This window comes from Cryptotermes secundus, unplaced genomic scaffold, assembly GCF_002891405.2.
Source record: "Cryptotermes secundus unplaced genomic scaffold, Csec_1.0 scaffold22, whole genome shotgun sequence".
In the NCBI taxonomy this organism is placed as follows: domain Eukaryota; kingdom Metazoa; phylum Arthropoda; class Insecta; order Blattodea; family Kalotermitidae; genus Cryptotermes; species Cryptotermes secundus.
In genome coordinates, this window is record NW_019742961.1 from 4785231 (window position 1) to 4810941 (window position 25711).

The following is a 25711-nucleotide window of genomic DNA, read 5'->3' on the forward strand; positions in this document are numbered from 1 at the left end:
TTGTTTTTACTAGGTGGTTCAAATATGACCGGGACTGATTTTTTTGTAAACAAGCCGCACTGCGCAGCAGCTGTGCGACCTTGAGAGAGTGAAGCCACAACCTCCACCCTCCCTCCTGTTAGGGTTAGAACCTGTTCAGTCCTATCTGGAAGTTGCTAGAGTGATGAGTGAACAGAAGGTACCGCAGAGCGTGGAACAACGCATCGTGATCAAATTCCACAGAGAAAACGTCCCGTCCGCTGAAATTCACCACAGATTCCAACAGCAGTATAGGGAAGAGTGTCTCTCATGGACCTGTGTGTTTGAGTGGTGTAAGTGCTTCAGAGAGGGCAGAGAGCACATGGAGAATGAACCGCATGATTGTCGGCTGCGAACATCTGTCACCAAGCCAAACATTGATCGTGCAGACACACTTATTTGTGAGAATAGGCGCCTCACTATCAAGGAACTTGGAGCAGTGCTGTCCATCAGTGTTGGTAGTGTATAAGACATCATGAAATACCACCTGCACTATCGCCAGGTGAATGTACGGTGGGTACCACACACTTTGACGGACGTGAACAAAATGGTGCACATGCAAGTTGCCAGTCGTCTCCTACAGCAGTTTGAAGACGAAGGTGATGCATTTTTGAAGTCTGTAGTGACCACTGATGAAACGTGGGTGCACTACTTCATTCCCGAGTCCCAGCAATCATCACGCGAGTGGCGGCATACCAGTTCTCTCAAACCCAAGAGAGCGCAGAGGAGCTGTTCAGCAGGAAAAGTGATGGCAACGTTCTTGTGGGACTGGCAGGGGGTTATCCATGTAGACTTTCTGACAGATGCCAGAACAGTCAATGCAGCTTATTACTCAGACCTCCTGGCAACAGACGTGAAGGAAAAGATCCGATCCAAGCGGAAGAGAGGTGGAAAGCGGGTAGCCTTCCTTCAAGACAGGAAAAGATCCGATCCAAGCGGTAGAGAGGTGGGAAGCGGGTAGCTTTCCTTCAAGACAATGCGTGCCCCCATACTGCCAAAACAACAATGGAAACCCTCCGGAAATTGAAATGAACCTCCTGACACATTCGCCATACAGTCCCGATTTGGCACCAAGTGATTTCTACCTGTTCGGAAGGCTCAAATTAGACTTACAAGGCATGCGGTTTGTGGACAATGACGCCGTCATCCAGAATGTTCGGGAGTGGATATGCCGCCAACCACAAAACTTTTTTGAAAAGGGTGTCAGGATGCTTCCAGAACATTGGAAAAAATGTGTTGACTCCGGAGGGGAGTACGTTGAAGACTGACATGTGCAAGTAAGTGTTTGGCAATTTTGGTTTAAAAAAAAAATCAGTCCCCATCATATTTGAACCACCTTGTACAAGCTTCAAAATATATTCATAGTGTATTGATCCTCTTTTAAGTACCTTAAAAACTGTAGGGTGCACAAAAACGTGTGTTTGTCATGAAGTGTGTGTTTCATTCTTTCCTGTAATTTTGACTCAATATTTTTTCACTCCTGTAAGTAATTAAGGGGGCATACTCAAGATAAGAGTAGAAATGCATGTATGTCTGCATGTAAGGTGCTTATTATTTTTATCTGATTTTAACAAAAATTTTAATTTACTGACAATAGTAGAATTCATCAGATTTAAGTGGAATTTGTTTGCTGGCTTTCTAGATATTACATGCATACAGGTGGTCATGTGGAATGGATGACAGTTGGTCATACACCCACAAATATGATACTGAATGAGTACTACTGCATTCACCTGATTCCATGTTGTTTAAGCAAGCATTTTATTATAGCCTGTAATTCTCGATGGACAGTTATGAAAACATAAGATGCAATTTAAAATTCATTCTTGTAGGTGGCAGTAGAGTGTGCCAGTCTACTGATAATAGTGATTACAGATTGTGAGGGTGTAAATGGAATCCTGAACCTTGGAAGTATTATTCCTTTAATAGTTGCAGAGATTGTATAGTGACTGAAATTAATGAAAGTTTAGAGCATAACAGAAGGGAATATATTTGTTCATTAGGAACACTTATTTACTTTCAAAAGTCGTTTCTATTCCTACATAATGTGTGAAAATACACCATGACAGTAAATTGATCTGTGTAGTCTCACTGCTACCAAATGTTTAATTGTAGACAGTTAACAGTATGTGAAATATTTCAAATAAGGTAACTGGAGTAATAGCAGTATCTCGTATTATTGGAAGAAGAAAAATGGGCCTCATGTGCACCTTTAATTAAAATAAACTTGGCTGTTATAAAAATAATTAATATTAGACTTTACATTCATTATATCTGTGGAGGTATGTCATACATTGAGTAGGCAGCATTATTAACAAAAGTTCTGTGTTTACAGCAAGATCTCCAGTATGGGAATTTTGATTTCCAATATATGATGAAACTAAACTGTAGTAACTTTCTAATGATATAATGACCTATGTTACTGTCTGATGATGACACACTCCCACTTATAAGTAATTACAAGTGTTTAATGAGTCTTCATTGTTTTCAGTTTCTGTTTTGCTTCACCAGGTTCTCATTTGAGGTCATATTTTTTTTTCTGTTTTACAGAAACTCTCTGCTGAGCTGGACGTGAAAGAAGCTCAACTTCTAGAGTTGGCCAGCCATTGTGAGGGTCTTCAAGGTTACCCTGATATACAGCAGTTGGCTTTAGCATTATCAGAACACATTCAACCTGTGCAGGAAGCTATTCGTGAAGCAGCAAAGGAACTAAAGATCCGCCATGATATGCTGCAGGTATTGGGGAGCATTTATCTGCTCTTTGTAACATTACTTAATGTCTTCTTCGAATCTCTCTATCAGATGACTGATTTCTTTGCAGTATATCTCTCCAATTCTTTTCATTCAGCTCGAAATTAATGTCTTCCAAAATTCTTCTTTTGCATATATCTCCTTCTATTAACTTATCTCTTTGGGGTGATGGTGTTTGGGTTTCTTTACTGCTGTGTTTAATCTTGATATTCTTGTAACTCATTGGTTTTCTTCGTTTTTTATTGTAGTAAGCAATAGGCTTCTGTGGATTTTTATATTTTACCAGTCTAAGTTGCAATATTTTTGAATCGCCAATTGGCATTCTTTTAGGGATTGTTAACCACTGAAGAATCAAAGGAGAAGCAGTATCCCCAGGTGAAGCAACAGGAAATATTGGTATCTTCTGTAGAGCTTGTGCCACATGTAGCACAGTCCCTTCCCAAAGTTGACTCCAAGACTGTACCTGATGTTGATGAAGGTTCTGTCTTGATATCTCATCCTCAGACTCCAGTATCAGCAACTCCTGTTGATTCACTTTCCACTCAGGATAGACCCCTTCCTATTCAAGTTACTACAGAGCCAGTATGCATCAGAGAAGACCCGGAACCATTGTCTGGTGAAGAGAAAGATGTAACTGTTGAGAGCCCTTTTGTTTCTCAGCATGAGTTAGCAGCAGAAGATACCTTAGCATCAGATTTATCAACAATCCCAGATGAAGAGGTGCCAGTCCAAAGCCTTATTGCTGTAGAATGTGAATTGAAGCAGGAACCAGACGTCCATGATGTTGGTTCTCAGACAGGAAACAGTTTGCTCCTTGATCAACCAAAGAAAGAAACTGTCTCAGATTTAATACCAGAGGTAACAACAAAAGATGAAGGAACTATATGTCATCCTCCTGTTGATATGGAAGTACAAACAGAGTCTTCTTCACAGTTTGTAAGTGATTTTGCCTTGCCATTAGCAACCAAGAAAGAAGTACCAACTGAGATTGCAGTCCAGACAGTAAAAGACACATGGACTTCTCCTGCCATTGAAATGCAGAAAAATAAGATCCATGTTTTTCAGAAGATAACAGGGGATGAAGAGACTATTGAAATTGCAACAAAGGCTGGTGTTGGAGGAGGAGAAATTCTTGTAGCTCCTGAAGTAGAAAGTACTATTATACCAGAGGAGAAACATAGTGAAACAGATGATGACTTGTTAGTAAAAGTAAAATACAAAGGTAAAGGTCAAGAAGATACACAGTCCGTTACCAGTACATCTGAACTGAACATAATTCACACAGCACCACAGTCGTTTGAAACTCTCCTTATTGATCCTGGTGAAAGTACAACGGAAATAATTGTTGATAAGGACGGAAATCAGAAAATTGTTGTTCGAAGAGTTCGGCAGACTGTGATATCTCAACAGCAGCAGCATACAGTACAACAGAGGTTTCAAACATTTGCAGCTTCAGATGTTGGCAGTGAATGTGCAGATGTCCCTGTAACACATTCTGTTGCATTCTCTGAAGTGACTTTGCAAGGACTACAAAGTACTGTGTCAGAAAGCCAAGGTGATGGAAAGGTCCATGTTACAACCACTAAATCATACACAGGAAAAGTGGCAGCAGGCATTCCAGGTGGTGATCTCACTTCGTCAGAGTTCTCCACTGAACCTCAACATCAAACTGTTACATACCACACAGTCTCTGGAGGAACAGAAAATCTTCCAGAATGTGCTATTCTTAGGGAAGTGGGAGGTCAAGTATTTAGTGGCAGTGGATACACCGTTGTTGAACCGTCTGAAGCAGATAATATGTCAGCTGAATTTGAACCTGAGCATATTGTTACTTCACAACCAGAAGGTCAAGATACTGTTGGAGACCAACTCATTACAACTTCATCATCACGTGTTAATGCAGTTGTTCAGCAGGTTACTAGAAGAGTTGTTCGTAGAATCAGAAGAGTTATCCGAAAGGTTGTTATTATTGATGGGAAGGAGCACGTGACTGAAGAGGTAGTGGAGGAACCAGAGGAAGTAGAAATAGAGGTTCCCAGGGTGAGAGTTGAGATCTCCAGAACAGGGGATAGTGATATGGGTCAGCAGATATTGGACGATGACCTCCAAGAACAGTACCAACATTACAGCCCTGGTGATGTTACAGTTCAAGTAGATACTGGTTCTGTTCCAAGACTGACTCTACAGGAAGGTGAAGACACCTATGGTAATGTGTTTCAAGGAAAACCAGGAACTGAAATTCGGGATCATCATATCGTGGAAGAACACAAACCATCATCAGTGCAAGGGGAACTTGTACAAGTTAGCACGTATGGTCAGACACCAGTGGAGAAGCAAGAGTACATGCAAGGAGAACTGATGATGAGTGTCCTGGGATCAGTACATAAAAAAGAGGAGGGGGTGATGGCAGGGAATAGTGAAGTTAATAGTTTGTTTGTAGATGCTCCTGAGGAATTTCCAGACACTTTGGATGCTGAAGTGGTTCCAAGTACAGTGGGTGAACTGAAAGATGAAGCTGATAAAATGTTACGAGATACAGATGAATCAGTATTTGTACAAGGCACATGTGTGGTAGAAGGAGATATAAATAATCTATTATACAAGGAAGCAGAGCATGTCCCTGAAACTGCTGTTGAACACACATCTCCACAGCAGTTTACAGAATGTCTTGCTACCTCTGAACTTGACAAAGACAATATCGTAGTAGCTGTAGAAGAATTAACGGTTGAGAAGATAACTTCCGGAGATTATACAGTTGGAATACCTGAACAAGAAAATTTACATATTGTAACAAGCACTGGAGGAATTCTTCCAAATGCATCTTCAGGATTCGATTCAGTTTCCGTGAAATTTGAGGCAGTAATACCTATGACAGAGTCAGAGCCTATAACTGAAAGGGATTCTGATCTGAAACAAAGTGTGAAGGAGCAAAGCTCTGAGGTACCACTTGAAAAGTCATTGTCTTCACATGGAGTACATAATGAGGCCATAGTAAGTGGAGTGACCCACATACCAACTGAACCAAGTTCTGACATGTCTCCTTCTTTGGAGCATCATATTTTACCTGAATTAAAAGAAACGCAAGCAACACAAGAACCAGATACACAGGAAACAGAGACTGAACTGCAAGGTCAGTGCATATCAGTTGAGTTCCCAGAAGCACAGAAATATTTTGATACAACTGAAATTAAGAATGTAGCTGAAGAAACATTAAAAATCAGTGAACTGACAGAAGGTAATGGAACTGTGGATAAAGTTATTTCTGATGAAACCATGCAGAGTCAGAGTACAGAACAACTTCATACTACTACAGAGGATCCATTTGTGACAGATTTACAATCAGAACCTACAGCAGTTACTGAAGTGAGGACATTGGAAATACCTGAAGGTGAACATTTTACTCCAAGTGTGGAGTTAAAATCAGCAGAAGAATCTCCTAAACCAAGTGAATCTAAAGAAATTGTTACAGAACCAGATGGCGCAGTGAGTCAAGATGTACCATCACAGACATCTCCAGAACAAGGTATTAAAACAGTTGAGTTTGCCTTGTTTGTTGAAGAGAAAGCTAAACCTTCTTTGAAAGATACTTCAGAACTAATTCCAAAAGTATCAACAACTGTTCAGTTTCAGGAGAAAGAACTTACAGCATCATCAGAAGATAAGAAAGGTGAACCATCTACAGTTACAGTACCTGAACATGAAGTTGTTAAACAGGACATTGTAATTCAGTTACCTAGTACAAAAACCGTTTCACATACCGCAACTGAAGAAATTATTACTCAGCCCACACCTGCACCTACTTCACTGAAGACTGAAAGTGAACCCTGGGATGAAACATCCTCAAAGAGTGAGGTAGATATCAGTATACCAAAGAAAAGCAAAAAGAGGAGGAAGCATAAAGCTAAAGGGCTCAGAGAGAGTTCACCTGAAGAGTCTATTGAGGCTGAACAAGTAAAATCCCCAGAAGAAACTCAAGAGGGCATTATCCAAAATCTTTCTTTAGACAAATCAGATGATCTGATATCAGTTGAAACATCCCTTGCAGAATCTACAGAGATTATTATACCAGGCTCACAAGCATCAGCTTTGTCTGATACAACTAGAGAAACTGAACTGGAGATTGTGATGTTTGAAACTCCCATTTCCCCACACTCACCAAGGGATAGTGCAAAGACACATGACACAGGTTATGATCCAGAAGACAAAACAACATTAGATGAAATGTCATTAGTGGAGGAAGATGACAGGCAGAAGAACAAGAAGAAGAAGAAAAGAAAACAGAAGGTAAAAGCAAAAGAATCAGAAGACTCAACTAGTACCACCCCAAAATCAGATGCAAAGCCAATAGATGCTCAGACATTGGACTCATCTCACGTTAGTAGTACTGAAAAGCTGCGCTCTCTTAAACCAGAGGAAGCCAGTACATCAGCAAGTGAAAGCACTGCAGCAAAAGTGGCAGTGGAAGAGATAGGAGTTGAAAGGAAAGGAAAGAAAAGGAAGAAAGATAAGAAGGAACCAGAAGCTGCTTCTGAATTTAAAGAACTAGATGCAGCATTAGATATGCAAATTGCAGATACACACAGTCCGGAATTTTGTGATGAATCATACAAAACAGTGAAGTCTGAGGAAGCTCACAATGTTAAAATCATGGAAGAAGCCCTTCTGACACGACCACCAAGTGAGGCTAGTGATATACTGGTTGGCCCTGAGCCTAAATCTGTTGATATCTGGGAGCTGTTGCATGTACAAGAAAAATCTGTTCAGACAGTGACCCAAGATGTCACAAATTTACCAGATTCTGTGATGACAGAATCTTCTGTTCAGACTATCAAGGAACAAGTGCCTGTCACACAGGAGGATAATACTCAGACTGTGACTCCTGAGTTGTCTGTGATAGAGAAAACTGACACTACAGATTTTTCTGTTCAGACACTGATAGAGGAGCTTACACCTACACAAGAAGGATCTGCGCAAACTAAAACACCAGAGGTAGTAGAACTAGAACCTGTCTCAACAAATGAAACATCTATCCAGACAGCAGAGATTGAACCAGTTCTAACCCATGAAGAAGCTGCGCAGACTTCAACTCCAGAATCCATTCAACTGGCATCTGTTGGTACTGTGGATTCATCCATTCAAACCAAGGCTGAAGAAATAATACCTATACAGGAAGGCTCTTCACAAACATTGACACCTGAAGTTCCAGTTATAGATACAAAGGATACATCAATACAAACAGTGAAAGATGAATTGACACCTGTGCATGAAGGATCAATGCAGACTGTAGAATCAGACCCAGTAGAAATTCCAGAACAGCTGAAAGTGGAAACATTTGAGATGTCAGTTCAGACTTCTAACGAAGCATTGAATCCAATATGTGAGGAATGCGCACACACTGATATTCAAGAAAGACCAGTTGAAATTGTTGAGATGTCCAGTCAGACAGTGAAGGAAGATTCAGTACAAACTCGGGAGGGTACAGCACAAACGGTTTCACCTGAAGTTACCACAGTAGCACAGGTTGATGTGTCTGAAACTTCCATACAGACTATTAAAGAAGAAATCGTTCCTAGTACAAACGAATATTGTCAGACAGTTTCAGCTGAAGTGCCACAAGCTGAGGTGATTGAGATAACAGAAATCTCTACTCAGACAACAAAACCTCTGGCTTCATTCACACAGGAGGAATATGCTCAGACACACTCACCTGAAGTGCCTGATGTTACAGAGACATCCATTCAGACACTGAAGGAAGAGATTGTACCTACAGAAGAACAGTACTCACAAACAGTTACCATAGAAGTATCTGAACCACAAAAATTAGAAATGTTAGATTCTTCCATTCAGACCAAGGAGGAGGAAGTCATCCCTATTCCAGAGGAATTGTCACCAGTTACATCAGAACCAAAAGACAACAAAGTTTCTCCAGACTTCTTGAGATCTGAGAGAACTGAGATGACAGATACTGATGAGACAGGAAAAGAGGGTATTATCACTGAACAGAATCTCCCTGAAACAACCATGTACCATGTACTCTTCAGTCCTGTTGATGCAAAAGTTGAAACTACAGAAACATCTATTCAAACTAAGCCTGTTCTCATGAAAGAGTGTACTGATGAGAGGTCCCAGTCATCGTCTTCAGAGGATCCATATGAAATTCATGTTCAGACTTCAATTTCATTTGTTCCATCAGTGGAACCTGGCATAATTTGGAAGACAAGCTGTGACACAAGCACTGGAGCTTCTAAAGATAGGGAACCCGGAACTGAAGGGGATAATTTTGTGTCACTTGTGCATGAGACTGAACAAGATAGGAATATTTGTTCTGCAAAAGAAATGCCATTGACGTCTCTTGGTGTAAAATCAGCACACCCATCAAAGGATGTACTTAAAATGCCTGGAATGGAACTGGATCCAGCCACTAACCTTGCTGTTAGAACTGAGGAAAATGTTGAACCCAGTGCTTCAGTAACAGATTTCTCTCAAACTGAAACTAAGGAAGATGTGAAGAAAGCAGTGTATGAATTCATTGCCTCAGAAGTAGGGGCACAATTGAAAGACAGAGAAAGTAGGCAACAAACAGCAAAACTTGTTCAAGATGAAACTGTTCCAGATCATGATTTGGAAAGTATAATTGGAGGAGAGAGACCACCACTTGCACAGTTGGAATGTACTGAAACAAAGAAGGAGAAACATCAGTCATCCAAAGATAGGAAGTCAAAACATAAAAAGAAACGCAAAGAAATGAAAGATTTTGACAGCACTAGAGTTTCAGAACCTGTCCCTTTGGAATGCCAAGAACAAATAAAGCCCCAGGAAAGCACATCTGAACCCACAGACTCTGAGGAAGCACAGTTTGTTGCAGAGGTTCCTTGTGCAGAGAACTTGTCACAATTTGAACCAGAATCACTGACTGCAAAGATTACACTTGAAAAGGGCAAAGTCAGAGTGATAAGCACTACAGAGCATGAGATTACATCAGAAGACCAACTTCAACATGCAGAAATCTCTACAGGTAAGAAACCAAAGAAGGGTTCAAAAGCTCAGAAAAATACTGCAGACATTAATTTAGATGCAAATCCAGAACTTTCTCTTGAAACACAAACACTTGGACACATGTGTGATGAGGAAATTTCAGCTGAGTTCCATACGTCTTTTTCACCTGTTGCTAAAGTGTCATCAGAACCTGAAGGTTGTGTGGAAGAGGAATTTCTCACAGCAGAACGTAAAGTATCTGGCCAACCTGTTAGAGGAGAACATTCACCAGGTCCTCCTATACCATATGAAGCAGTGATGGCCACCAAATGTTCACCTGACCCTGACAGGAAACTGGAACTAGCAGGACATGAGGTAGATTCAGCTTCAACTACTGAACAGTTTCTAATAGATTCTCGTGCAGTAGATACATCAAATGTTACAGAGAAATCAGTGTCAAATTTTGATACGGAAACAAATGGAGAACAACTTGTAGCAATTAGCAGTGGAGATGTAATGCCAGTTGCAATCTCTGAATTAGAGCTTGTTTTACAAGAACAACCTTCTGCAGAGTTTCTGGTTACACAGATTAAGGATTCTGTAGATGAAATGGAGATGTCTAAATTCGAAAGCCCTGTATTTGTAGAAGACATTTCAGTACAGCTTGAACCAAGTCAACCATCAGATGCCCTTAGCATTCCAGCTGAAGAGTCTCCTACAATAAAATGGAAACAGGCAACTAATGTTTTATCAGAGCGTATGAAAAATCTTCAAAATGCTAATAAAACCAGCCACATGTCTGCAGGTTTATACCTGGCGACTCTTCAAGAAGTTGTGAGTGAGGAGCCAGTAGAGCACAAGAGTGTTCATGTGCAACAAAATTTGAGTCTTCTGAGTTCAGCTGTAGAAAAGAAAGATGTTGTGGTCATTCAGAAAACAATTATTACAACGATAGAGACAATATCCACATGGCTGGAAACCATTGAATATCGTGTATATCTAAACAAACAGAAAACTAATACAGCACCAACACAGGAGCACATAAAGGAATATGACACCCTGAAAGAAGAGATCAGTAACATTGAAGAAAATGTTGACGCTTTGGAAGGTGTTCTTGAAACAGCCAGTGGAATTTGCAATGAAGATGATAAAGTACATATGAAAGAGTGCCTTGCCTCACTTCATGAACATGTGAAAGCTGTTGAGGAACTTGCTCAAGAAAGTGAAGAGAAAGTTGCCAAGGGTTTGATTTGTTGGGAAGAGTTTTTGAATGGTGTGAATAATATTAGCGTAATGGTTGAAGAGTTGAAGCAACAGTTGGAGGAACTTGTGCAGTCAGATATTTCAGCCCAACTGAAACTTCAAGAACTGGAGAAGATAGAAACTGTGAATTGTTGTCATATGTTGAAGACCTCTTTCTTACTAAAAACAGCAAGGAGCCTTGTTAGAGACTTTCCAGGAAGAGAAATCCCTCCTGAGACTTACACTGCTCATGAAACTACTCGAATTATTGAGCACAGTGTTTCTCTTGAACGAGAAAGGCTTCTTCAGCTCTTATCTCTTGCAGATGATTATGAACAAACTTTAAAAGAATTTTCACAGATTGTAGATGTTGCAGAGACTTTGGTTGATAGTCCTATATCCGTTACTAGTTTGGAGCATTTGCAGGAAGAGATGCAAAAACACCGTAAATTTTTTGTAAATTTGAGCCATTGTCGAGGAATTTTAGAATCTTTAGAAGGAAACTTGGACCCAGACACACGTGCCTTGCACTCCCAGCTGCACCAGACCTTGCACTGTAGGGCAACTGCAATACTAGATAAAGCTGCAAGTCGAGCACAACAGATGGCTTTGGCAGCTTCACGCTGGACAGTATTGGAACAAGGGATGAAGGAGGAGAGGGGATGGCTTCAAGTGGCTCACCAAAGAGTTCCAGATCTCCAGACAGTCAACTCCTCTGATTATGACCAGTACATATCCCTATATCAAGTAAGTGCAATAAACAAGTTATTAAATAGTGTAATCTGTGTTACACCAATTATAAGCAATAATGCATAGCTGTACTCAGTTCCATGGGTGGATAAATGGACTAGCAAAACTTCGTGTTCTCTCCACATAAATGGCGCACACATTGATGTGAAAGCTCAGTCACACTTCTTTGCTATTCCTCTGATTGTTACCATTCAGTCAGTGCACTTATTTTGCAACTTTCATGTTTGGAAGCTTTCTGTAACTTATGGGAATCTTGATAGTTAGATGAACAATTAAATGTACTTTGCCTCCTGATCTTGCCTGAGTAATGGATAGTCAATTCAGCTGGTCAAGAAATGATTGAAACACTAATACCCAATCCACAGAGGTTGCAAAATTCCTGCTTCAGGATACTGTTCTGAGTTGTGTCAGTACAGTCTGTTTCTCTTAGATAAATTTTAGTATGTATCCATGTTCAACCCATTCTGTAATAGAATGAGCATGTCTCATGCACATCAAAAGACCAAAAAGTTACATTATGAAAATGGCTTAGTCTTTTCCAGGTACGTCTGTACTTTTGGACATTTAAATAGTATTCCAAGGCCATGTGAAATATATTTTGCAGAATGCCTGATGTTTGTTACAAAATAATTCTGAACTTGAGAGATGTGTAGAAGAGAATAGGTTTGGTTTTCAACTTGTTAATATCAGACATTGTCCATGCTCGAAAATTTAAATAGTACTTCAGACTAGGTTAGTTATTACTTAAAATATGTTAGGGTGGTGGATTTGTGTGTAAACTAGGTAGCTGAGAAAGAAAGGTACACTTGGCCATGGGAGGTCCCAATACAGACGGAGGAAATGTAATAACATATTTCTTGAGTGTGGTGCTGAAAAGACTAATACTTACATTTCATATAATCTGGCATAATTTTGAAATATTTTCTGTTTTTAGTCATTTGAATGACCATAAAGGCTAAGAGGTATTATTGCCTCCAATTAGTAACACCTTCCCTTCTGCTAAATTATTATTGTGTTCCATATAATCATGTATACATACCAAGAGAAAGGGAATTGTAGCCAGAGGGATGTGAGTAGTTATGGTTTTTGCATAAGGTCCTGTACACCATTAAAATGTGCACTGTGGCAGGTCATTTGCATCTGTCATGTTACACACTCAGAATTATGTATATGTATGATGACACCATCATGGTGATCAGTATAGAAGCAAAGCATGTTACAGTTGCTTAGGATTTGAGAGGTTAATTTTAAGATATATTAGAAGATTGTATTTGTTACAGAAGTCTGTTAATTGTGAGTATGAGTACAATGTTTGTTTGCTGTCATTACAGTCATTATCATCAGATGTAGCTGTTCATCATGCTCGCATAGTGCAACTGCTGAGTGTAGCTCACCGATTACAAGAACTAATTACGTGTATAGGACTTGAAGCCAGATATGATGAACATTTGGAAGTTATTCTCAGATTACAAGATGATGTCAATTCTAGTCTTAGACGACTTTTAGCATTCCGAGATACATGGTCTGCATATGACCTTATGGTAGATAAAGTGGAATTTTGGATGAAAGGAGCTGAGAAAGATTTGGATATAATTTCAACTGAGACTGTACCACCAGGAGGAAATATGAGGCAGTTCTGGGTAAATATATGTGTAGAAATATTTAAATTCTATGTTTTGGATGGGTAACTTTTTGAAAGGCCAATAAATTTAACATTTTCATAATATTTGCAGATGGTACTGGTGAGGGAGTGATTGAGTACTGATGCCACTATTGCCAGTGTTAATAATATGTGGGTCTTTTCATAAATAATGCACAGGTTGGCAACACTGCGGATTAGATGATGCAACAACAGTGAGCCTCACGTCAGTTACAGTTCAGGGCTTGAGAAAAATCATGTTTTGTTTCATTTATAATGTACTCTGTTCTTAAATAACGTGAGTTAGAAATGGAGCCTGCACGGTTCTCGGGTATTGTGACTGTTGAAGATCAAAGGTCGTATATTAAGATGGAAACTTTACGTGGAAAAAGACCGACAGAAATCCACAGCTGAAATCACAGTCCGAGTGGAGAGGTCCATCTTCCCCACGACCAAAAAAATTTCAACGATCTCAATCAAAGGTCAAATAAATGATGATCTTTGCTTATGATCACCAAGGAATCATCATGACAGACAGAGTTCCGTGCGGGAAAAGTGTCACAGCAATTTATTAGTGTGACTTTATGCAAAATCTGCGCAGAAAATGCACAGAAACCGGCCTCATTGCTTGAGGCTGGGCCGATCATTCTCCATGACAACGCTCACCCTCACATCGGGAATGTCGTAACAGAAGAACCACACCAATACAGTTGGGAGGTGTTGCCTCATGCTCCCTACAGCCCAGACATGAGTACCAGGCTTCGACTTATTCCCGAAGTTGAAACAACCTATGCGAGGCAATCGTTTTCCCCCTCTGGAAGAGCTTTCTGCTGCAGTACCCGAGCCTTCAACAGATAAACAAAGATGGTGTCCTGGATGGAATAGTAAAGCTTCCCACATGTTGGGAGTCGGTCGTTGAGAAGCAGAGGGACTATATTGAAGGGCTGTAAAGAGATATTAAAAAAATAAACATGGACGTAAACAGAAAATTGTGTGCATTATTTCTGAAATGACCTATGTAATTGTGTTTCTTTTACTCATGTGTAATAAATTACAATGCCTTTCAGTCGAGTCATCCTTTCTTCAAACTTTTCTTTTTCTTTTTATATTCTAGTATTAAATTACAAGCTACAAGTATAAAGCAAATGGGTTTAGGTGTGTAATATGTCAGATCATAGAGAGTTTTTTAAATGGCTTAATGGCAAATGTTATTAACTAATATTCTGGGTTCATGTTTTTTCAGGAATTGAAGGCTCAATATGAATTGCACAATAACATTCATAATGAAGCAGGAAGCACCTTTGAATCTGCAATGCGGATTATTCCTGTTGCTGATGAGATGCTTCAGCGTCAGTTTCATGCTAAATTAGAAGACCGCTGGCGAGGTGTAGCAGACCGCATCAATAGAATTCAGACATCTATCATACAGAATCTGTCATCTCAAGAAGTGCCATTCAGTGACAAACTTTCACTTCTAGAACAGGAATTGCAGGAAGTGAAAGCTACAATTGCTGAAATTCGTGGTGTCATTAAAAATGAGGAGGAACTAAATCTCTACATTGAGAGGTTACAGGTAATGTCAGATTGGCTTGCATGAAAGTGAGTGTTTTAATTCAAGTTTCTCAGCCTCCTGTATTAACTAACAAAACTGTACTGTCATTCATTCTTTTAAAATGTTGACATATTTTTCTGTAGTTTGACATACAAGTAAGTGTAACTAGTGTTCAGAATGAAAATGAATGTGGCAAAATATTTTCACTACATTTACCTTTACTTTCTTTGTCAGTAATATGTTCCTTTTTTTTTAGGTTCTGCATGAACGTGTGGAGCATATCCAAGAAGAATTGGGTCGCCTTGGACTGATGTCTGCAACAGAATCTGAGAAAGTGAGCACATTGCTGTATACAGCTCGACAGCTAGATGTGCAGGTGTCAGAGGAGCTGGAAGGTTCGGTACTGCTGAGAGAAAAACTGCAGGCCATTCAGAAGGGTTTGGCTCGTGTAACGCGCAATCATGAAAGAGCTAGCTCTGTCCTTGACCAGTGTGAAGCCAGTGAGAAACTTGGCAGTGATGTTGTAGAGCAGGCTGTCATCAACTGTCAGGTATGCAACCATTTGTTACTTTCACTTCATTTTCCATCAAATTTCTTTTAGTTCAGAATATGAAACCTGATAACCTCACTGCCATCTATGAGCTGATTAGATAGAAAATGTGGGAGCGTCAATGTCTCTCAACCCTATGGCCCTCCGTAGCCTCTTAGAAGGATAGCTTTGCCTTTTTACCTTTTTCCTTTGCTTTTCAATAAGATAAAATGAATGTGTATATATTAACCGTCTTTTAGTGCATACAATTTCACTTGTCACTTCACACTACATGTTTCAGCATCATTCTGCCATCCTCAGGTGTATTAATCACGTTAAACCATTGCACTGCCTGCCATCGAGTGTCCATTTATAAAATGATATAAAATGTGTGTTTGTTGTTATTCAATAATAAAATTTATGTATCAGAACTTGTTAAGATCTATCATCTTACATGTCGTATATCAAACTTGTGTGTAATGCCATTCATCCGCTATGGGAGTCCTTATGTTTTAATTGTGTATATACTGTGTCTTTCTTATGTGGCTGCGTGCGTTGAATTGCTGGACGTATGTGTGGACGAACACACATTTTATATCATTTTATAAATGGACACTTTATGGTAGGCAGTGCAATGGTTTAATGTGATTAATACACCTGAGGATGGCAGAATGATGCCGAAACATGTAGTGTGAAGTGACAAGTGAAATTGTATGCATTAAAAGACGGTTAATGTATACACATTATGGATACGAATCAGTGCAACAGGATGCTAAAATACAACAAGATAAAATTAGTTTGAAAATTATATAACTATTCCCTGTTTCTGTGATATCACAGCCATAAAATCAGTATTTCCTGAGATCCCTCATGTTGGTAAAACAGCTATATAATACTGTTACAGGCTGTGGCAGAAGAGTTGGTGTCTCACTGGCAAGACTTGATGACATTGCGTCAGCTTCTTCATACCTTGCCCATGTGTCTCCGCCTAACAGTCTCACCTGTTCAGGTAGAGCGTCAGATCTCACAGCTGCAGGATGAGAACACCGCACTAGAAACACGATGTGACAGGTTATTGTCAATGTTGCGAGCTAGACTTGCTCTTTGGAGACGTTTTGAACGGCAACTGGAGATGGTACAGCAGTCTGTTCAAGAAGCTGATTATATGATGGAACTGCTCACCGTGCAAGGTTCTGTGGACTATGATCGCTTGCTGAAAGCAACTGAAAGACTAGAGGTAAGTTCCTATACATTTTTTTCAAAATGGTTTTAAGATTTAAGTGGACCTAATAAGGTATTGGAGACATACATTTTCTTTCAGAGCTTTCACTGCAACACAAAATTTCTTTGTTGAATTTTGTTTCTGAAAGTAATGGCTGTTCTTTTGAAATCTGTGTAGCAATTATTATGTTTTTTGCGATAATTTTTTTGCAGTACAGGTTCTCTGTTATCTGAAGTGTTTATGGTATAATATTTCCCTCTTTGCATTATTACTGGTATTGCAGTATTAGGCATTCATATTGATCTTACCGGTCCAAGATGGGATGATAATATCACAGAACACAACTATGCATGTGCATGTTTAAGTTTTGTCAGACCAGACCTACTGTGTGTCTGCACCATCTGCAATTTTTTTTTTAAGAATTCCAATTATGGCAGCCAAACACAAGAACTTAGACTTGAATGAGAATCTTCAATTAATGTCTGTGTGAACATGGTAGCTCATCAGATAGTGAAATAGAAAGGTTATATAGATTAACTTCTCTGTTGTGAGTGTGTATTGATGACATTCATTTCTTGATCTAAATTTGGGACTGTGAGACAAGCATGATGAAATCTGTGCTACCAATGTAGTGTGATACTTAGGCTTTGGAGCTGCAGACGATATGGAACATACCAGAGTTTCTTGTAAAGATGGTTATTTTCATTATGAGTGTGGTAATGTAAATGTCATTTGGTAGAGAAGCAGTTATGGATTCACGTAGTTTACATGCCAGTACAATAACATGTTTTTTACAGTTAAGTGTGTCGTGGCTTATACAGGATCATTGCTTACGTATGTAACATCAGACAGTTGCACGTGTTCTAATCTTGGTATTTAGAATAATCCTTGATGTAGTGCACATACGAGGGGGTACCCAAAAGAAACCGAACTTGTTTTTTTTTAACTTATTTATTCAAATTTTAAGCACAAACCTTCAATCCCCTTCAAAGAACTCTCCACTTACACTAATACACTCGTCTAGTCTTTTATTCCATTTTTCAAAACATTGTCTAAATTCATCTTTTGAGATGCTTGACAGCGCCTCCGTCGTTTTTTCCTTTCACGTCTCTTTTCATTCGCGGAAACAAAAAAAAAGTTGCATGGGGCAAGGTCGGGTGAGTATGGAGGGTGAGGAACAGGGGTCATACCATTTTTGGTCAACAATTGTCATACAGACAGGGCTGTGTGAGCAGGGGCATTGTCATGATGGAAAAACCAGTCACCCGACTGCCACAGATCTGGCCGCTGAGCTCCAAGTCACTCCCAACAGCTCCACAATTTCTTCAGTGGTCCGTCGTCGATCTTCCTTGATGATTTCACGAATTTTTTTCAACATTTTCATGTGTTCGGGCCGTGGAAGGGCGACCAAAACGAGGTTTGTCATCAATTGACATTTCACCATTTTTGGAATGGGATAACCACTCAAACACTTGAGTTTTCCCCATAGCATCGTCCTTGTATGCCGTTTTTAACATTTCAAGAGTTTCTGTTCCACTATTCCCGAGCAAAAAGCAGAATTTCACCGCCGCACGCTGTTCACGAAAATCAGCCATTGCAAAAACGACGATCACACAAAACAGTTGTTACTATAAACTCTGCCGAAACTAGTCCTTACCTTCTGAAGCAACGGTAGTCGGCTTATCGACTCAGGAATGTTAGCTCTATGCGCTCATAGCGGCAAAACGCGGTACTGCAAAAGCTCTGCCCACAAAAAAATTAGTTGGGTTTCTTTTGGGTACCCCATCATATATAGGTGCCAGTGCTGTTTAAAATGCTTTTTGAGCGAAGTCTGTTGCTCAAGTTCATGCATTCATCACTTGTGCACATGCAGTGAATTACAGGCCGAATTTAGGTGGGACTTGTGAGCAGAATGGGTATGATTCTTTCTTCCAAGCGTGCATAAAATTGAGTGAAGTTGTTTGTGAAGGGCGACTCAGTAGCAGCCATTTGCAAGTAGAAAAGGGTGTCTTAAGTTTAAGAATAGCTTTGACCCTTTGGTTCACATAACACTAACAGTGATGAGAAATCATTATTCCTTATTATTTTCATATTTCTTTGATAATCAGTTCAAAGAAGTAGATATTGTCATTTCCTCATACCTATTAAACCTTCATTTGATTTATGTGCAATAAGAAGGTAGGGGATGGACTTGTAGTTTCTTATGTCAGTAACTGTTCCATATTGCAAGCACTTGTTACAACAAGCATTTTTAGTAATTTTATAAATTCCCATAATGATGAGGATTACATTTTGTCCTTATTTATTAGGAAGCAAAGCCAAAACTGAATGCATATTCATGAGTGTGAATAATTTAATTGGCATTCACTGATAATGCTCATTATATATGTGTGATACTACACCTTTATCAGGATAACTGGTAACTCTCAAGTGAAGATAGGGAATTGATAAACTAAGAAGGAAGTTTTGCAGTACTTAATATCATTGTGCACATGTTTGAATGTATCATCATTGACGGAATTTATTTATATGTAACAATGTTGTGAGTAGTTCTGACTCCATAGCATCTAATAGCACGTTAATTAATGAATGCTAAATTAGAAAGATTATGAAAGGAAGTGGTCATGACTGGGGTCTAATTTGAGGTACTATCTTGGCACTTTCCTAGAGGAACTGAGGAATATGCTCAAAAGTCTTAGTCCAGTCAGGTCGAGATGTAATCCCAGGACCTCCTGAATGTGAAGCTTGAGTGCTACTCACTTGGCTGTGAAATTCTTTTACGGGCAGAAGAAACAGAAGTACAAGAATTAGTGTCCTAACCATCTGAGAATACAATTTCAGTAGGACAGTGGCTCGAGTAGGACTGGTGATTGCATAGAAGCAAAAAGCAGCAAGTGGTTGATTTGTGTAAAGGAAGAATTTCCTGTTACCCAAAGAAAAAATCCTGTGTTTCTGTTTAATATATCTCATTTTTACAGCCCTTCGTACATCTTTAACATGCCTTCTTGCTTTGTTCCAGATAAGAAATGCTTATTCTGTTTTCTGTGACTTTGTTCTGTTATTTTGGTAGAAACAAAGGCTGCATCTTTTTATATCAGTATAGAACAGACTTAAAAATAGCAATTTCCTCAGTATTTTGGCATGTCTATTACCAACCAATATTCTGAATTTTAAGCATGAACTCATAGGCAGAAGTGGTGTGCTACATGATGCAATGCATTATATTTAGGTTAGGCAGGGAAACACATGGAGATTGTGGAGCAAGCTCAAACTGTGCCAGATATCTGTAACTATTCTACACACCAAACATATTCACATATGAGAGAGACGATGTATTCCACTGTCTTTCATTTTTCATTCCAGCCCTTTACCCTCCCTTCTCTCTCCCATAGTGAGGCACAGATATTTTTAAACATGGTCTGTCATATGTCTTTCTGCTTTTATGAGTGACAGTAATTATCTGGTATTTAATTAGACAGCTTTATTAACATTTAGCACATTTATATAATGTTCTTGAGCTGCCTTAATATGTGACTTATTTTAGTGCTATTATTGAGACCTGTCTCTGCTAGGATCCCAGATAGTCTGCCCCCTTTCAATGGGAATGTGAAACTTGGTATAATGGGTACTCAAAATTTCGCTGTGGATTTTCTGTATGTAAAAATGTACTGTAAAAAACCAAGGAGGGAACATGAAATGAAAGTATTGGAAAAGAAATTGTGTGGAAATATTTGCACCTAAGGAAGATGATCTAAATGGGTAGGAGAGAGAATTTTATTTCTCCTGTAAGTCTGTGGAACATAGTCTGAGGGCATTTGAGTACAGGACATTCAGAATATTTGGACTGAAGAGAGATGAAATGATAGGCGGTTGGAGAAAACTGCATAATGAGGAGCTTCATAACTTATACTCTTCTCCAGGTATAATTAGTATGATCAAATCAAGTAGGATCAGGTGGGCAAGGCATGTAGCATGAATGGGGAGAAGAGGAATGCATAAAGGATATTGGTGGGAAAGCCAGAAGGAAAGACACTACTAGGTAAACCAAGACATAGGTGGGCAGACAGTATTAAAATGCTCTTAAAGGGATAAGATTGTATGGCATGGATTGTATTGTTCTGGCTCAGGGTAGGGACCAGTGGAGGGCTGTTGTGAACACGGAAATGAAATTTCGGCATGATATACAAACTAAGGACAACAGAAAATATATGCAGGAGTTTGATAAAAATTTAAACAGACATATTCTGCCACATACATGATATCGATTAAAATTCTTGCAGATAAAATTTCCTGCGTGCTTGTAATGACCAAGTAACAGATAAACCAATGCTGATAATTATTAAATAAATGAAACACCTGCAAATTACAAACAAATATTGAACATTCTTCTGTGTGTGCAGGGGGGGGGGGTTCTCTTTGCTTCTGGTATCGGGAGATGGCGCAAATCTCCATTGATTGGGCCCAGCAGAGCAGTACAATGAATAACGTTCAAGAAATCACTGGTTATAGTAATATATTATCATGATCTTTTACATCTGATGTATATCGCTCACATTTAAGAAGCTCGAAATACTGGTCAGCTTTGAGAAGTAGTGTTGTTTTGATGGGAAATTGATAGCCCAAAACAATTTGCATCACAGCGGATTTTGATTTAGTTAGTTAAGAACGGATAAGAATCAGAACAGTATTCAAGTTTATACACAGTGCAACAGGATGCTAAAGTATAATATTAATTCGCATATCTTTAAAAGATTTTCAAAACAAGTTCAAGGTTTCTTATTGGGTTTGTCAGTAGTGACTGACGAAGATATTGAATTGTTAAACATTAAGAATATATCAGTTAGCTCCAGTATTTGCCCTGTGCTTGATATAACTTGGCATCAAAGCCCTTGCATGAAAATCAGTGATTGTAGTTTTATTATTCGCTCTGAGGATGTTGGTGATAAATGGAAGGAAGGTGTGCAAGATAAAGTTGGGGCCAACGTGAACCAAAATTCCATCCAGGGCAACAAGAAATTCCTGCCGCATCCCCCACCAACGAAGAACAATTCATCAGAATTCCAAACACAGAATGCTGTTGTCTGAATATTGCATCCAACCTGTCCACATACTCCCATGCAGTAATTTGGCCATGAAGGGTAATAATGTGACCAACAGAATCCCACAGTATTGCCGTCCAAATCACCACAGAATCTCCCCTGTGTTTCAGTGTTGTAACCAGGCAATCTGGATTGTAGGCTTCTTTGGGTGTTCTTCAAATGTAAACTCTTCCTAACGTAGGGAACATCTTGAAGGATGACTCACCTGGCTGTATCATGCATGTATTTCCAGTTGTCTGATGTACAGGTTTTATGATCTTGACACCATTGTTTACACAACCGAGCATTACTTTCCATAATCATATTTTTAGCAATTGCAGCCCTACTGTGGATCCTGGATTAGTGAAGGTCCAGATGATTTTTGTGGAAACGGTCTTCAAGGTGAATATTCAGTTCTCTTTGTCACCTGGGCTGCAGTAGTTTTGTGATTTTTTTAAACAGTCCTTCCCAGTGTACGATGATCTCTTTCTGTTAGGGTTGATTTTCACACACTGTTCCACTTCACTGATGATTTCTTTCCATGACTCATGTATGCTGACATAACCTTAGAAACTGTCGCTCTCGATACAGCTGATTATGTGGTAGTTTTCTCACAGATGCTCCAGCTAAAGTCACACCAGCAAATTGTCCTCTCTGAAAATAGGTCAACTCTCCTATTTTCTAATGCTTTCACATGGCCTGTTAATTAACACAATCACTAACTAAACTTACACGAGCACTACAGAGTATAAACAAACGGAAGAGCATTTAGTGTTGCCAAGTGAAGTTCTTTCACTGTACCCAACACAAGTTCTATTCCTCAGTTTCATAGTGCTCCCATTATTTTGTTCAGCCCCTGTAGATACCATTAAGAAAACAACAGAAAATTTAATTGACTTTGGTAAGGAGGTTGGGCTAGAAGTAAACACAGAGGAAACTAAATGTATGTTGCTGTCTCCAAACTGAAGGGTAAAATCATGACATAAAGGTAGAGGTAGCTAACAGATCATTTGGAAATGTGGCACAGTTAAAATATTGGGAAATGACAGTAACAAATCAAAATGTGATTCAGGAGGAATTTAAGAGAAGATTGAATTTGGGTAATGCTTCCTACCATTCAGTCCAGAACCTTGTCTTCTCGTTTGCTGTCTAAAAAAGATAGGTTGTACAAAACTATAGTTTTGCTTGTGGTTCTGTATGGGTATGAAACTTTGTCTGGCTTTAAGGGAGGAACATAGACCGAGGGTGTTTGAGAACAGGATGCTGAGGAGAATATTTGGATCGAAGAGGGATGAAATGATAGGAGGTTGGAGAAAACTGCCTAGTGAGGTGCTTCATAACTTGTACTCTTTGCCGAGTATAATTTATAATGATCAAATCAAGGAAGTTTAGATAGGCAGGACACGTAGCACGAATGGGCGTTAGAATAGGATCGTATATAGGATACTGGTGGGAAAGCCAGAAGGAAAGAGACTACTAAGAAGATCAAGACGTGGGTGGGTGGATAATATTTAAATGGATCTTACAGATATAGGATGGGGTGGTATGGATTGGATTGATGTGGCTCAGGATAGGGACCGGTGGAGGGCTCTTGTGAACACGGTAATGAACCTTCGGGTTCCATAAAATTCTGGGAAGTAGCAGAACAGTTGTTCTCAAGAAGGGCTCATCTCCATGGAGATTGTTTGGTGCAGTGGTACACACGCGTTTTAATAGATTTAGAGCCCAGGCAGTAGGTTCTACAGAACACGTGTATGTGCTGAATATAAATCACGCCATTGTCTCGAAGGACCCCGACCCCTTTCAGCGAGAACTTCTCAGTACAGTAATACTTGTTAATGTATGACGTCACGAGAAAACGGCGTGCACGTAGGAATGTTAGGGAAGTTGTTAATTGTTTGCTTTAAGAGGAGGGGGGGGGGAATTGTGAGCCAAAGACATGTTGGAAGAGGGTTAGTTTCTCCGAAATCTCACGATTGTTGTCCATATCAAGACCGGGATTCAGTCACGTTAGCACTGCGTTGCAGTCCGCACGTACGGCACGGTTGGTGACGTTTGTGCTTAAATTTAGCGGTGCTGTTATCTAATTACGTAATGTCCGTTAGTGGCAGCAACATTCGCATAGCTTAGTTTCGCTACTAACACAACAAAAGACGGGAGTGCCTCAAGTGGGTTGTTATGTTTGTCTCTGTCATTTTATTGATGTTTAAAATTCCGTTTGTTGAGTATAGTAGTTTGTATCTAATGATACACTAATATGTGAATGCAGTGCATTGGCGTCTGTTAATCTTATTCGAGGACGTTCCACATTCAAAGAGTTGTTAACATTTGAGTGTCTTCAAACTTCTGTAATTTATAAACTTATTTGGCGTTAGAAGTAAGTTTAAAACATATATTTTTGTTCTAATGACTTTGTAAGAGAACTGCTGGGCTCAGATTGAAATTTGCTAAAAGTAAACGTGAACTGGAACACTGTAAGAACGCATTCTGCAAAATTGTGGCTTAGGGTTTCTGACATCTGTTTCTAGTTCTTTTATGGTACTTACCGTACAGTGCAGTATGTAGCCGTTTATTACATCGTTCACAAAATAATCTAATGTGTTTTGAGGCGTATACTGTAATTGAGATAGGGAATTGAACTTTTTAAACACTGAATTCATTCTTTTTTAAAAAAAAAAAGGTAAAGCTATTCCTGTAACAGGCCGTGAGACGTCGAGGCTCCCACATTTTCTAGACAGTCCGCTCACAGATGGCAGTGAAGTTGTGAGCCTTACGCGCCTGCCGCCGTTTACCCCCTGGAAGATTCCTGGTACTCATTTTTGTTAGAGGCTGAGTCGACCCAGGGACCATATTGCGGCTGGAAGGATTAGGTCAATTGAAAAATCCAGTGACTTCGTCGGGAACCGAACCCGCCACCTTTCGGCTTGTAGCATAGTGCCTCAACCAAGTACTCCACCTCGTGCCCACCCTCACTCTAAATAATATTCAATTTCTGTCATATTATAGGAAACGCGTTACGTCTTCGCTACACATATGAGTCGATTAATATTTGGGGGGGGGGCGGAAGTCAAAGCGCTCTTTATTGTGAGAACGACACGGAACGCACAAATACACTCTGTTAACAAAATGGAGAGTTTCAGTATGTGGAAGCATGTGGTACATATAGAACGAAGGGGTTTTAAAGGTCTACATTTGTGGTATGCCTTAGATTGTAATAAGAAGTGATTAAACCTGCTTAATATTATTCTATTTATGAGGTACACGTCGGTCCTTCATGCTCACCACATTTTATGAAATGTACAATATATATATAGACATAAAAATGTAGTAATATCCAGAAATGTTAATCCAAAGACTGCTGTAGTAAAAGGGAAATTGTAATTGTTTGCCTCCTGCATAAGGAGATATTGCAATTTTATCCCTAAGTTTGTGTATCTTATAAATGCGATTCCATTTCGTACACTCTGTTGTAAAAGTAGGCCTGCAGTAAGAAGCTGTAGCGTATTGATCGATGTAGCATTTCGTTTGCCGAATTTGTTAAGCCTGCAGAGGAATTAAATACGGATTATTATTATTATTATTATTATTATTATTATTATTATTATTATAGTTGTGATAGAGGAGGCTTTAATTGGCAGTTCAATCATAAGGTAACCGAGAGCCACCTCGAGGTAAGAGGAAGTCGATAAAGGTGTTGTCGAAGCGGCGATAAGACGTGGAAGCGTACATTGCTGCAGAGACTACACACTGTGACCAGACTGGCTGTCAGACATACCATAGCACGTTATGTCTGTTCAGGAGCAGTATATTATGTTACTTTATTCTAACTGTAAAATTCATCGTCCATTGAGGCTCGGCAAGTTACGCATTGCGACGTGACGGGATTTCACTCCATGATCGTCTTCAGGTGCTTGGTTGTCATTATACTGGCATTCGATATTTCTCCTTCCCCCCC

At 39.5% G+C, this 25711-nt stretch overlaps 1 protein-coding gene across 4 annotated transcripts in view; it reads left to right on the top strand.

Moving 5' to 3' along the window:
- LOC111873382 (nesprin-1) overlaps window positions 1-25711 on the top strand; it is a 410258-nt gene that overhangs the window by 329869 nt on the left and 54678 nt on the right. For all 4 annotated transcript variants that reach the window (XM_023868043.2, XM_023868044.2, XM_023868046.2 and 1 more), the window contains 6 exons: window positions 2569-2754; window positions 3100-11733; window positions 13068-13376; window positions 14619-14948; window positions 15184-15477; window positions 16361-16693. In XM_023868043.2, the coding sequence (XP_023723811.1) occupies window positions 2569-2754; window positions 3100-11733; window positions 13068-13376; window positions 14619-14948; window positions 15184-15477; window positions 16361-16693 (10086 nt within the window). The remainder of the gene's footprint in view (window positions 1-2568; window positions 2755-3099; window positions 11734-13067; window positions 13377-14618; window positions 14949-15183; window positions 15478-16360; window positions 16694-25711) is intronic.